The 14,694-nt window shown below is 42.0% G+C and overlaps 1 protein-coding gene across 4 annotated transcripts in view; it reads left to right on the top strand.

The window, feature by feature from the left end:
* Nucleotides 1-210: 210 nt before the first annotated feature.
* The window catches only part of GRHL2 (grainyhead like transcription factor 2), a 173,426-nt gene continuing 158,942 nt past the window's right edge, over nt 211-14,694 (top strand). For 3 of the 4 annotated variants that reach the window (XR_005017027.1, XM_036830297.1, XM_036830296.1), the window contains exon 1: nt 211-276. Coding sequence is in view for 2 of the 4 variants with exons in the window: in XM_036830297.1 (XP_036686192.1) it covers nt 257-276 (20 nt within the window). In the remaining 2 variants the exon portion in view is untranslated. Of the gene's footprint in view, nt 334-14,694 lie in introns of all 4 variants that reach the window. The other variant, XM_036830298.1, reaches the window with a different exon arrangement.

Raw genomic sequence — 14,694 nt, 5'->3', positions numbered from 1 at the left:
CGCGCCGCCCGGCCGCCTCCGAGCTCGGGCCCCATGTGAGGGGGCCCCCCCCTTATCCCACCTTTCCGGCTAGGTGAGGGCGCGAGCGGGCGAGCGAGCGAGAGTGGTGAGGGGGGACGGAAAAGCAGAATTACCTGTAGCTCTTGTTCTGCCATCTCGGGCGCTCTCACACACCTTCACCTGCACAGACTTGAAAGTCCAGTTTCACCAGAGGCTGAGGCTCCAGGAAAAGGGGAGCGAGTTCATTGGATCAAACATGTCACAAGAGTCGGACAAGTAAGTGGATCACACGCGCCGGCTGCTGCTACTACCACTTTGGGCTGATGGCAACTGGTTTGTTATGTTTTTTGGTTTTTGGTTTTTTTTTTTTTTTTTAGGTTGCTATTGTTGGGTTTTTTTTTTGTTTTTTTTTTTCTTTCTTTTTTCTTTTTCTTTTTGGTGTATCCAGACTTTTCCAGATTATGTTTCTACCCTGGTTAAGGGGAGACACCCTGCAAGAATATGAATGTTTAATACCCCCTTTGGGCCTTGATAGTAAAAGTAGGTTTTCCTCTTTCCTTCCTCCCTTACGAATGATCTCAGCCCCGGTCTCCCAGGACGAATCCTTGTATATTGGCAGAGGTTTTGGTAGAAGAGGGCGGGAGGCCTGTTATTCTCCCTCTCTTTTAGTTGCTCCCACCGCTTCAGGCTCTTAGGGCCATTTGGAAATTCAGCTGAGTTCCTTCGATTAGCCCAAAGGGCCTGCTGGAAAAGCGGGTCTTGGCGGCTTTTGTGCGAGCGCAACAAAGAGCCTTTATCCTGAAGCAGAAACGGCCATCTTCCCGCACTGGGCCGGATGGTGTGCGTGTGCGCGCCCGCGTGTGCGCCCCCGACGGGAGGCGAGGCGCCGGGCGGCCCGGGTCTCGGGGGCCGAGGGGGCCGCGGGGGCCGCCCCCACCGCCGTGCCCCCGCCCCCTCCCGCCCGCCCCCGAATGGCTTGGCCATCTTACGCAGGTGCGGGAGGACTGGACCTTTCGGGAACGAGGGGGATTGATTTGAGGCCCGAGTTTGCGCCACGGTCAGGCGCTACGGGGCGCCTGCAACTTATCGAGTCAGCCCCGCCCGGACAGCCTCCGCGGCCCCGCGAGCTCGCCGCCCTCCGAGGCCCGGCCGGCCCAGGCGCCCCGCTCCGGAGGCCGCCACCTCGGGCGTGGCTAGCGGGACGGAGCGAGTGCGCGGGGGCCTCCCTAGGCGACTCTCGCCTGAAAAGGCGGGGAGCCCGGCTTCCCGCGCCTCCTAAGGCCAGCCTGGGGGCGCGTGCGCCCCGTCCGGGACGGGAACTCTAGACGCGCCGGGGCTCGGCAGCCTGAGCCGCGGGGCGCCGGGCCCGGGTCCCGTCTCGTCCAGGCGGCCGCCCAGCAGGCCTGGCCCCCGCCTCCCGGCCGGCTTTGTGCTGCCAGGGGGAGGTGGGGCGGAGGGCGGGAGCGAGCGGGGGCCGGAGGTGGGTCCCGCGGCCCTGCCCGGGATTCGGTGGCGACGCTGCCTTCCCCCTCCAGGCGGGCGCGTCCTGGGCTGGGAACGGGCTGCGTCCTATCGGGAGTGCGTGGAGGCCACCTTTCCGCTTTTCCTGGTCGCTTTCCCCCGGCGGTGCGGCCACCCCAGGGAGACCTTCCTCAGGGCGTTTCCGCGGGGGGGGGGTGCTGCCGGCGCCTCTCCTGGAGAAGTGGCCTGGGACCCGTCCCAAACCGAGGGACCCTGAGGGGGGCAGCGGGAATGCCTTGTGGACCTGTCCAGGGATGGAGGGGACCATCCTCAAAGTTAAACCCCGGGTAGGGTAGGTGTAGCTAACGTCACAGGCTATCATACTTAAGAAAAACTACCAGATATTAGTACCACTTTGCCCACTAATGAAAAATTAAGTGCGAGCTACACACCGGAGGGGAGGACCTAGTTACAATACAAACACGGGACGAGGTCGGGAGCAGGGGTGGGACTGGGAAAGTGTGGGATTGCTTGAGTGTACCCCCGCTCCCACCCCAAATTCTCTCTGTAGCCTTTAAGAACTCACTACTCGAGTTTGAAAACTTCAGTAGCCAAAAGCCGAGATGGCAGCACGGTTTTTTTGTTTTGATCTTCGTGTCAAAAATGGTTGCAAATCTAGTGAATATTGGATAAGTCTTATTGTAATTCCTTAATTAAATAACACGATTAACATTCGGTTGCACCACTTCGTTTTGTGATACAACGGGACTCGAATTTAGAATGAAAACGGATTGGCTTTTATTTTGACCGATTGTACTTAGCACCAATGAAGATAATTTATTTAGTATTGAAAATAAGTTCTAATATAGTCAATATTGTGTTAACTTTGGTGACGGATTGTAACTAGATTTATTTTGCGGATCGTTTCGTGACCTATATAGACATCAAATCACTATGTTGTACACTTGAAAATAATATTTGAATGTGAATTATACTTCCATTAAAAATAAATTTAAAGAAAGAAAATAAGTTCGGAACACTGGCAATCTAGTTCACTGCAATACATTACCTAATTTTTATGGGTAATAACTATCTAGGGTTATGTATACTTACATTTAATGAAAGTAACTTTTATCTAGTGATGGTTTCCAAGACTTCATTTTGTTTCCTGGGAAAAGTAATACTAACAATACCCCAAAGAGACTGTTGAACCCCATTTACGTCTCTTTGCTTAGACTATGGAGAAATGCTTGAAATTAACAAATGATTTTTGGATCATTTTTGCAGATTCTAGCCTAGTTTTCTTAATGGCTGGCTGGCAGGGGTGGGCCCAGGTTTTATGAGCTTGAAGCTTATGCAATTGTGTTAGGTGGAGTAGGGGTGAGGGCTCTAAAAAAAAAAAAAAAAAAAAAAAAGAACATGTGAGACTGTTTCTGGAGCTTCCTGCCAGAGCAAATGGGAGTCCTGGAGCTTGAACTTTATCAACTTTTTGGTAAATCCCTGTAGGAGGCTTGTCTGTATTTTCTGGAACTAACCTAAAAGAATACACAAAGGACTTTTTTTTTCTATAAACCCATCAAAGTGTAGGCAAGCTTTTGGATAGCATACGAAGATAATTCCAGTTAGCAAGTCTGGACTGAAGTACCATCATCTTTTTTATAGTTGTGAACTTTTCAGATTGACACGATCTGCTTTTTATGTTCTGCAATGTTGATGCTATCACTATTTAAAACAAAGTATTTTTAGGACAGTTTGTCTTTGTACATATTTAGAATTTTTCTACTCCCCCTTTCCAACATTTTATGAAGATTTATGATCTTTGTCAACAAGCATGTGTATTCTAGCAGCCCAATGATAGATTTAGAAACTCTTATTTTACTGCCAAAATATTCAGAATATATATATATATGATTTATTTGAAACTCACAGGTGTTTTTCATTACCTGTATGTGTTTTCTGATTACCTACCATTTGCAACACATTCAGATAGGTATTATAGGAGAAGAAAAAGGCGTATAAAGTGGGCCATGTCCTCAAGGGACTTACACTCTAGCGGAAGATGAAACAGGAACAGATATTACATAAATCCCCCTTCTCCCTACCCACCCCGCTTTTGCCTTAGGACAATTACCTTTAGTCATTCTGTGTGTTTTATCTTAAGGAGTCCAGCCATTATTCTAGAAAGGAAAATGTCCAAAGTTATAGATACCTCATGTGGGTAGCATTTCAAGTAATGGGATGAAATATTTCAATTAATCTTTCTACTCTTTAGTTTTATAAATGGATATGTTTCCATGTAGCTATATAATTTTTTTTTCTTTTGGCCATGCCACACAGCTTGCGGGATCTTAGTTCCCCAACCAGGGATTGAACCCGGGCCACAGCAGTGAAAAAGCATGGAGTCCTAACCATTGGACCACCAGGGAGTTCCCTATATTATCTTTTAAGATCACCAGTACTGAGTTAATCATATCTTCCTCAAAGCAATAAAAATACCCACTCATTTATTCAACAAATAAATCTTGAGTGCCACTATATACTGAGCATTGATCCTGGCATTGAGATTCATTAGCAAATAGAACAAACTCCCTGCCATTGTGGTGCTACCATTGTAGTGCCAGGAAACAGTAAATCAGTAAAGAAGGAAATACATAACAAGTTAGATGATGATAAATGCTACAAAGGAAAGCAAAGCAGGCTAATGGGATTGAGAATAACAGGGAATTATTTTATATAAGGTGGTCAGGGATGGCCTCTCTGATGAGATGACCTTTGAGCAGAAACCTGAAGTGAGATCAAGCACTGAAGATACTTGGGATAAGAGTGTTACAGGCAGATGGATGAGCAAGTGCAAAGACCCTGAGGTGGGAGAGTACTTAGCATATTCTAGGATCAGAAAGGAGCCCAGTGTGGGTGAATCAGAGACTTAGAGAGACAGCGGTCCCATTAAGTAAACTAAGATAATCAATTCTCTACTTAATAGTCCAGATACTCGTACACTCAAAACCAGACAACATTATACTTATAAATGGTCCTGGCAGTCAAGAGGGGAGTAAATAAAGAATCAGCTAATAGTGTCAGTCTTGTTTCTTTCCCCAGGTATCACCAGTTTAATGGCTAGAGTCCAGCGTTCTCTTCCCTACAATGGATTAAATCTTGCACACTTCTTAATTTAGAGATGAAAAAAATGCACACATACTGGATGACCCCTGGGAATTAGAACTGAAGAAGAGGGACCAACATGGTGTTTGCTCTGACACTCATACCTGTCTAAACCTCTTAATTTAGCCTGCCACCCTTCCTAGCTATCTCAACCCTAAATTAGCCTCCAGTTTGCTCTTTTTTTCTCTCATCCGCATTCAATTTCTGCAAACTTGTATCCATCAGAAAACAGACTGGGCCACTGTGTTTGGAAGTGAGACATTGCAAACAGTGTGCTTTGGTTAGTTTTGCATCTTCAGTGAAATAAACTAATATACAGGCAAAATTAACTTACCTGAAAAATAAGAAAATGCTAGACAACAATATAGAAGTCTGGACTGATTGAAAAAAAAGGTTGAAGATAATTATGTATGTGCTTAGTAATAGGAATGTCCATAGGCATTCTTTAAGTCACTGCAACACACTCATCTGATTACAAAAATATATCACCTGAGGCACTTGGTAAAACTACACTCCCTGTGCCCCACCCCAGAGCTATGGAATCAGATTCTCCGGAGAGGGGCCGGGGCATCTGCATTGGGTTACTTAGCAAAATAATGCTTTAAGTGAGTACTTTACATAATAAATTCAATTTATATATACCTTCTCAGGTGTATATCCAGCATATAAGTGAAATGAAACCTGTGGGTTTTATGTTCATTATGCTACTTCTGGATGAGCAGCTTCTGATATTTTAACTAGGGTTTAAGAGTTCTTAGGCCTTCTCTCAATATTGTTTACTTTCAATGTGTTGCTGAACTGTCCCTTCTGGAAGAATGGGATCCTTTTGACAAGTCATATATTTCCAGAGCTGCTAAACACCTGATTTGGAGTGATGTCACCCATGTGGCCTTCTGCCAGGCCCAAAGTTAAAAGGTCAAACTCAGATTTTAGGCTGGATCCCACTCACTAGGGAGCTGGGTTGGAGTTAGAAGGCCAACCTTGTCCTTCCATAGTTTTACATTAGAAGATAAAATTCATGTTCATTTTTCTGGGCACAGTTATTTCATTGAATTTAGATTCTATTTTGTAGCACAAAGTCAAAGATAACGAGTTCTGATCTGTACAATCTGATGCTGGTCCTTGGTGAAATATTTAATGGGATGATGGTTGCAGTCTCATTTCTAGGGCTAATGGTAGCTTTAAGTATTACCCTAACAAGATGGTACTAGGCTTTCTGTTGATCTGTAATTAGGTCCTGTTTTAAACCAACCGCAGAGACTAGGCCACCCAAATGGACCCAGTGCCATCTGATTTAAGGAGGATTAAAAGTAGTGAGGTGGATGGACCTAGAGTCTGTCATACAGAGTGAAGTAAGTCAGAAAGAGAAAAACAAATACCATATGCTAACACATATATATGGAATCTAAAAAAAAAAAAAAGGTCATGAAGAACCTAGGGGCAGGACAGGAATAAAGACGCAGACCTACTAGAGAAGGGACTTGAGGATACGGGGAGGGGGAAGGGTAAGCTGGGACGAAGTAAGAGAGTGGCATGGACTTATATACACTACCAAATGTAAAATAGATAGCTAGTGGGAAGCAGCCGCATAGCACAGGGAGATCAGCTCGGTGCTTTGTGACCACCTAGAGGGGTGGGATAGGGAGGGTGGGAGGGAGGGAGACGCAAGGGGGAAGAGATATGGGAACATATGTATATGTATAACTGATTCACTTTGTTATAAAGCAGAAACTAACACACCATTGTAAGGCAATTATACTCCAAAAAAGATGTTAAAAAAAAAAAAAAGTAAGTGCTGGAGCAGTGATGAAGAGCTGTATCCAGCAATTTCTACTATACTCTGCAAAGTCAAACAGAGCATTTATACATATGGCCAAGTAAGTCAAACATACATAGAAACATTTATACAACACCACCACCCAAGAACCCCAAGAAGTATTTGTTTGAAATCTATAGATAATTTAAACAAGATTATTATTTTGATGTTAGGTTATTAAATCTAGTTTTTTTTTAAAGACTTAGGTAACTCAAGCAAATGCTTTGGTTCCTCTCTGTGACTTTGATACAACCAGGCATACACTTCAGGTTAAAAAATAAACAATTTGGTTAACTTGTATTTTTCCTCTTATTTCATCCTTAGTCTGAAACAACATTTTTTTTCCTTCTTTCCCTCCCTCCCTCCCTCCCTTCTTTCCCTCCTTGGTCTGTCTCCTGATACCACTTTGCTGATTTTTTTCCCTCCCATATTACTTGATAGGAATTGACACGTGCACTTCCTCCATGCAGAGATATCAATATGAATCTGATTTTAGGTGTTCTTTTAGTCAGTGAACTTTGCTGTGTTCTCTTAGCATTTATAACAGCAGTAACCCATTCTTGTTACCTGAGCCAAGAGTTAAGATGATGGCAGCAAGGGATGGCACCTTATCTAACTCAAGTCAACTGAGTTTAACCTTGGAAAATGTTTACTTTTAAGTTCTTCTTAGTATAAGGCAAGCCTTGTCCTAAATTAGTCCTCACTCATGATCCCTGGTATTCACTTTGGGGTGCAGGCACTCTCTTCCTTTTCAAAAGGTGTTCAAGGATTCCTGCTCAATTATAAAAAGTGAGGTCTAAGCTGAAACAGGGTAGTGATTGGCAAACTCGTCCAGGAAAAATTCCTTAGCGAGCAGCAACAGGCTGAATAGGAATTTCTGCTTTGGCCCAGGAGGATGAGTGGGTTGCTTAGTAACAACAACATACACCTGGGAGTCCCTCAGACAGCTTCACAGGTCTTCAAATTGAAGCCTCCGAAATTCAGATTCACTCCACCTGCCCTGCGTATTTCCATCCATTAGAGAAGTCCTGGCTCCTTGGTTCCATTTTATTTATCCATCCATCCATCCATCCATCCTCCATCACCAGAAAATTACATTTTATGCTGTAAGTCTTTTAATGGTCTGTGGTAGAAAGGACTGGGTTATAATGGGGGAAGTGGGATAGAAGCAAGGAAGTACTTCTTCTGGGATCTACCCCCAACTCCCACCCCCATTTATACTGGGAAGAGAATTAAGTGTTTTAGCTTGATGTGTTCTGGTGAGTAGCAGGATTAAAGTAATATTATCTTTAAAAACAGCACATTTTGATTTGCTATATAAAATGCCCACCAAGCACACATTTTTAGAGCTTTGTGGAAAGTACTTAAAAAGCTGATACATTTCAGGGGATTTCGATGTACATTTCGAGAATCTGTCGGGGTTATGGAGATTGACCGAGCATTTGAATGGGCATTCAGTGGAAAGCAATCGCTGCCTGTGGCGATGAAGAGCCTTATTTTACTTTGTAATGAACAGGGCAATGAACTTTGTGGGGAGCATTTTTAAAGTGATCTGACTTCACATTCACTCCCAAGGAAATGCTTCCTTTACAAGTGTGAATGCAGACACCCCCCAGAGCAGAAAGGGAAGCAAGATTCGCCTGTTGCTTCTTTTTATTTTGGCGCCAGCCTTTCGTCCAAATGCTGAATGTACGCGTATAACAAACACCCCAGGGCCAGAGTCTCTTTTTTAAGGCTTCTGAATTTAGATCGGGGTTTTAGAAAAGGGGGAAAGGTTGAAGTGAAGGGGAGAAGAATGGAGAAAAGAGAGGAAGAAAAAAGGAGCAGGGAGAAACTATGCTTTAGCCACTGTTGAGTTGCCAGCCTTTTCTCAGTAGTACGAGATCTGCCGTGCTCCAGCTGCAGAGCTGGGCTCTAAGAGAGGATGACGTGTGCTGTTTGTCCTCCTGGCGGATTGATTCTGATTTTAACTTGATGCCTTGAATCCTAGATCTAGGACGAGCCTTACAGATCATACAGAGTCTGTGAGTAACCAAGAGTAGGATTTGGAGCTAAAAGTTTGATTTGAGGAAAAAAGTGCCTTACATTCTTTCTTGTGTGTTGCATACTGGCGTTGTATGAATTGAAAATCTGAGGTTTTGATTAATTAAAAAAATATACTCCGTTTTTTTGGTAGGGAGATTGAGAACAGGGGAGGCATTGCCTATTTGCTTCTTAAAATATGAACATGGGTATATGAAATACGTGGTTAAGATTCCGACAGCATTACTGTGAGTTAAAGTGGCCTTTCCTTCCCACACTCGCCCCAAGTCATTGGCTTTAGTTCTCAGTTCAGTGAGCCTCAGAAAATAACTGCTTTCTGTACTTCTTGGATCTAACTTTTCAAAGCAGCAAGGAACAAAGGTAGCTTTTGCCTCTTTCCTGTATTGCCAATAAGATAATTAACATAAGATCAGAGGGTTTGTCTTTCGTTATTTTTCACCTGTAAAATGAAGTTGAACTAAATGATCTCTGAGGATAATCACCTGCTCCAGCATTCTGTGAGTCTCGTGTTCTCCCTTCCAGTGGGGTCTGGGCTGGTGGCGGCTCACAGAAGGATGATGTCAACAAGATAGGAGGGTACAGGGCACAGAGGGACCTGCTTCTGCTCCAGGCCCCCCTCAAATCATTTTATTTTAGCAAAATAAAAAGTGGTTTAAGATGACAAAGAAACAGACTTCTGGCAGGCGGGAGGAATTCGGAGGGCCACACGGAATTCAGAAGGGCATCTTAGGCGCTAAGATCAATGGTTTACTTAGTGGACCCCCTCACAGCCTCACTGGGCTGGTAGATAAAGGTACAAGAAAATCAGATAAAAAGGGCTGGCAGGTACTCTGAGAACCCCCTTCCAGAACAGCACCCAGGAAGTGGTTTACTCTGCACAGGCTCGTAGAGTGAAAGAGAGGCAGTATTGGAATGTTTGGAACATTGAATAAAATTTAGTAAAATGAAAACAGCAGCAAATGGGCCTTCTCTTTCCTCTTCCTGCCTTTTCCTCTTCTCCTCCTCTCCTCTCTCCCCTCCTCCTCTCTTTCCCCTCCTCCTCCCCCTTCTCCTCCTTCCTTCTTCCTTCCCCTCCCATGCCCCACTTCCAGATTCCTCCTCCTCTTAATAAAACATAATTCAGGGACACCTACCGTCAACCAGTATTGCCAAGCCAATGGTTTCATAAGTGTTCAGAAAAGGTATTAAATAATATAAGAATAAGAATAGCACCTGCATTTTCACTTCGATTATAAGACAATATATACAGGGAACCCTGCTCAATGTTATGTGGCAGCCTGGATGGGAAGGGAGTTTGGGGGAGAATAGATACACGTATATGTATGGCTGAGTCGCTTTGCTCTGCACCTGAAACTATTACAACATTGTTAATCGGCTATACTCCAATATAAAATAAAAAGTTTAAAAAAAAGACAACATATGATTTCACTCCAGGGCACACAAATGACTATTCATGTAGGTCAGGAATAAAATCTCCTTCTCTGGTATCCTATTGTGTTATAAGATTTAGAAGTCTCTGAAGTCCATTTTCTCTGAAGCCGGTATTGGTACCAGGACAAAATGGATTGAAGCCCCTGGAAGGTTCTCAAGTGGAGGATTTTGTTAGGTTAGAAGAGCCTTTAAGTACATTTATGCTTCCTGTGCAGACCACGGTTTTTAGCTGCTTTGGAATCGTGGTGGCTACTTTTAAAACTGTCTATCTTACATAGTTTTGAAAACATTTTTAAAAAGGACAACGTCTCAATAGAAATACGGTCCACAAACATGAGTAGACAGTTCACAAAAGCTACAAGTGATTAATATACATATAAAATAATATTCAGTTTATTAATAATCCAAGAAATACAGATTACAGAACAGGGAAGCTCAAGGTTTCCCTGTCAAATTGGCCAAGATTAAAAAAACTGGGTTTGGGTAAAATACATTTCTAGGAGGATTATACATTATTCCAAACTTTCTGGAAGACAGTTTAGCAAAACTGGTTGAAATGGGCCTACCTTCTGACACCTGAATTCCAGTTTTAGGGCTTTATCTTAAGGAAGTAATCAAGGATATTAATTGTAGGAATATTTTTTAAAGTGAAAAGTCAGGAAAGTTCTAAGTGCCCAGGTACAGAGGACTGGTTTAGTAAATCACAGTTCAGGGGCAAGCATTATAATTCAGATTATGGAAAAATATTTAATGACAGGAAAAATGTTCATGGTGTATTATGTTAGAAGGTTTACAGGCATAGAAAATAAATAATAAACTATGATAATAAAACCACAATAGGTTAACAGTGGTTTGCTCTCTGCATGGAGAAATTATAGATGCTTTTGTCTCTTATTTGTTCTTCTCTGTATTCTAGTTTGCTGAAGTGAGCTTGTACTGTTCTTGTAATTAGAAAAATTTTAAGGTTATTTAAAAAAAAATAGTCATTTGGCCATGGAGATATTTAAAAATAACACACACATAGCCGAAATAAAATGGGAAAGCCTGCCTGCTTGCTTGTTCCTGGTAGAATTCATCTGTTCCCTCCCTCCTGATGCCACTCCGCTCTTCACGGCTGGTATGCCACGTGTGTCTTCTGCACTATGCCTCACTCACCTGTACACTTTTGGGTTAGTGTCTCAACAACCCTGTCTCTTTGGATTTGACCAATTATCAAGTCCACCTGTTTTTCAAAATAGTACACATAGGTGTGGGAGTTTCCAGCCTTTGTATAACTTGCAGCTGGGGGCGTGGGGGGTGAGGGGGCGGGGGGGAGCGGCGGTGGTGACTAAGCAGAAGAGAAACCTTTTCATCCACTCAGTAGGCTGCATGCGCCTGCGCAGTTTCCCTTGGAGAAAATTCTCTGGAGGCGGGGCTGCCTTCCATGCCATCTCAGACCTCACCTGAGTGGGTGCTCTTGGGAACGACTCGGTGGTGGGTCCAGTTGTATTTAATCTTTTTTCAGGAATAGGGAGAGCCCGGAATATGACCTCCTTTAAAAACAAAAAGTAGTTGTAGGCACGGTTGAGTTGTTTTTTTTTTTTTTTAACAACAATTTATTTTTTCCATAACATAGACTTGCTTTTCCCTGGAGGGCCAAGCGTGTGAGTCATCTACCTGCTTCTACAAGCTGGTACATAGATCATGCTAGACGCGAGTTGGAGTCTTTTAGTTAAGCTGTGTGAGATTGCATCACTGGATTTCCTGCAGGCGTCTTTAATGAAAGCTTTGTCGCAAATGTGAAGTTATTTACTTATCAACCTATCCAAGGAGCATCCACCAGGGAACAAAAAGTACACGATGTGAACTTGGAGGGAGAACGTGGCCTCCCAGAATCACTTAAGTTGCCAAAAATATGTCAGGGAAAAAACGGGGGAGGGGCGAGGTTTAAACAAAAAGGAAATGAACTTTGCTAATGTGAGCAAAACCAAAGCAACGTTAGGTTGTGGGAATCAACACAGAGTTTGTGATTATACTTTTTGGTTGTGGATTCAAAAGTGAAATTTGCAATTGTCCCCTTCTCTCCCACGCCTACCTGGCTTCCCCTCCCCCATACTTTTCTTCTCATTGTGCAGAAATTCATCAGATCTCAAATACTGTACCTTACATTTTCAAAAATCGTTATCGTTTTTGGTCGTTCAAAGTCTAAATAAAGGTGCATATCCTTGTAGGGCTTGCGAGAAGGAGATTAGGAAGGGCTACAGTTTGTCTTTTTATCCTGTGTTTATCCAATTTCAGTAAACAGCCTGAAAGGTGTGGTTTGTATTCAGCCACGCGAAACCACAAATTTGCTTTTTGAGTTTGCCCACAAATCTTGGGGCACAGTTCATTTATCACTCCTAGTATCCTGAAGTTGAATTGGCGGGCGGTTGTACCTGTTTCTCTTCTCTTTTCCTCATTTAAAAGACCCACATCCTTTTTTGGGGTTCCTGATCCTTCCTAATTTACAATAAAATACCTATGTGGTCAATACCCAGGGCACATTTAATTACAAGTTGGGAGTTTTTCTCTTGCAACATAACTTACGGTTGGCCAGGTGAACCAAATTGAACATGATATTCTGAGATTTTGTTGTTGTTGTGCCAGATATTCCTGGAATATGGAAGAAATTGAAAATTTTTATGAATCTGAGATTTTTATTGTATTTACTGTTTGATGGATTATTTTATAAATCACAGTTTTGAAGCATTTCTGAATGACCTACCTCACTGTTTTCAATGCTATGCTGGAGGCTGACTTTTGTTGCAACTATTTTATGGTGCAGTTTTGCATTTGCAGTGTGTTTTCTTTTTTAAGCACCATTTCTTGGGGAGGCTTTTTTTCTAATTATGCAGATACTATAAGCTCATGAGAAAAAACTGGAAACTAGAGAAAGGTATATAGAAGAGAAGTCACTCATAATTCCAGGGCCCTAACACTTCATATATTTTCTTACAGTTATGAATGTGGTTATAAAAGAGTGTACAAATTGTAATCTCCCGTTTTTACATCATTCATGCCATTCTGCATTTTCTACTTAGTGCTTTATTATTGGCATTTTAGTAGTCTCTTAAGTATACTTCTACATAGCATTTAAAGATGAAATCTATCATCTCCTATTTTTTATGTTTAGGTTGTTTTGCTTTTTCATTATTATAAATCATGCTTGTACATAAATCTTTGTATGTCTGCTTATTACTTTAGAATAAGTTTCTGGAAGTATAAGAACAAAAGATAAATATTTTTAGGTTCTTGATTCATACTTTGAAAATGACTTCTAGATAGGTTGTAAAAATTTATGTTTTCTCCCAGCAGTGTTTGAGAGTGTCTTTCTCACATCTTGTCACCAGTCTATGAGATTTATAATTTTTTGGTCAATTTGAACAGCAAAAAAAGTATATTTTTGTTTTAAATTGCAGTCTGATAATTGATGAGGTTAAACATTGTCTCAGATGTTTATTCGTCATTTAAGTTTCTTTTTTACCGAAGATCTTGTTTTTGCCTTGGCTACTACATACAGTTATTTTGCTGTGTCCTGGACGAGGGGACCTTGGGGTTGAGATCGAGCTATGCTTCCCTCTGGCCTCTGCCCGGGGAAAAGGGCACCTTACAACATCTGTACAAATGTACCATATGGGTTAGAAGTGGTCTGTTCTTAATTTTCACTCTTTTTCTTTTTTTTTGAATTGGGATGCTGATATTTTTATTATTGATTTGTGAGAGCTTTTTACACACCTAAAATTATTAACTGTTTTGTCAAAATTCTGGCTATAGTTTCCTCAAGTTCTTGGTTATCATTTAGTTTCATGATTTAAAAAATATTCAGAGCTTTAGATTTTTTTAAAAATATTTTTTAAATATAAACTTATTTATTTATTTTTGGCTGCATTGGGTCTTCATTGCTGCACGTGGGCTTTCTCTAGTTGTGGCGAGCGGGGGCTACTCTTCGTTGCGGTGCGCGGGCTTCTCATTGCGGTGACTTCTCTTGTTGTGGAGCACGGGGTCTAGGCGCGCGGGCTTCAGTAGTTGTGGCTCGCGGGCTCTAGAGCGCAGGCTCAGTAGCTGTGGCACACAGGCTTAGTTGCTTCGCGGCACGTGGGATCTTCCCGGGCCAGGGCTCGAACCCTTGTCCCTTGCATTGGCAGGCGGATTCTTAACCACTACACCACCAGGGAAGTCCCAGAGCGTTAGACTTTTTGATGTCAAATATATTGTTCTTATGCGTGAGAGTACTTTCATTACTTTCAAATGTGGAAAGTTTGAGATCAACCTTTGCGGACTTAACTCATTAAAATTTTTTCCTTTATTTTAGCCTTATTTTTAAGGTTATTTAAAAGGCCCTTTTAAGATGATTAATTCATACTTAATTGTAAAAACATTACAGAATACAACTACTCTCAAAACTACCACTCAAAGTTATTAATAGTAACACTGCTAACACTCTGACATCTATATTTTTTACTTTTTTCTATGCCTGTACATATAAATATACTATGTATACAGAGATGAGATAGTAATTTATATACTGTTTAGTTACTTATTTTTTAAGTTAACATTGATCATAGCTTTTCATGGTGGTAAATATTTTTAATGGCCCATAGTTTTACATTGAATGGAAATGTCCAGATTAATTTAACCAGTTCCCTGTTGTACATTTAAATTTTTCATGTTTTTTACTATTAAAGTCAGTATTTGAATGACTTATAGCTAAATCTTTACACACTTCTTAGTTTTGTCCTTGATATACATTCCAATGAATAGAC

Source organism: Balaenoptera musculus, chromosome 17 (genome assembly GCF_009873245.2).
Source record: "Balaenoptera musculus isolate JJ_BM4_2016_0621 chromosome 17, mBalMus1.pri.v3, whole genome shotgun sequence".
NCBI lineage: Eukaryota > Metazoa > Chordata > Mammalia > Artiodactyla > Balaenopteridae > Balaenoptera > Balaenoptera musculus.
This window is presented reverse-complemented; position numbering and strand designations above follow the sequence as displayed.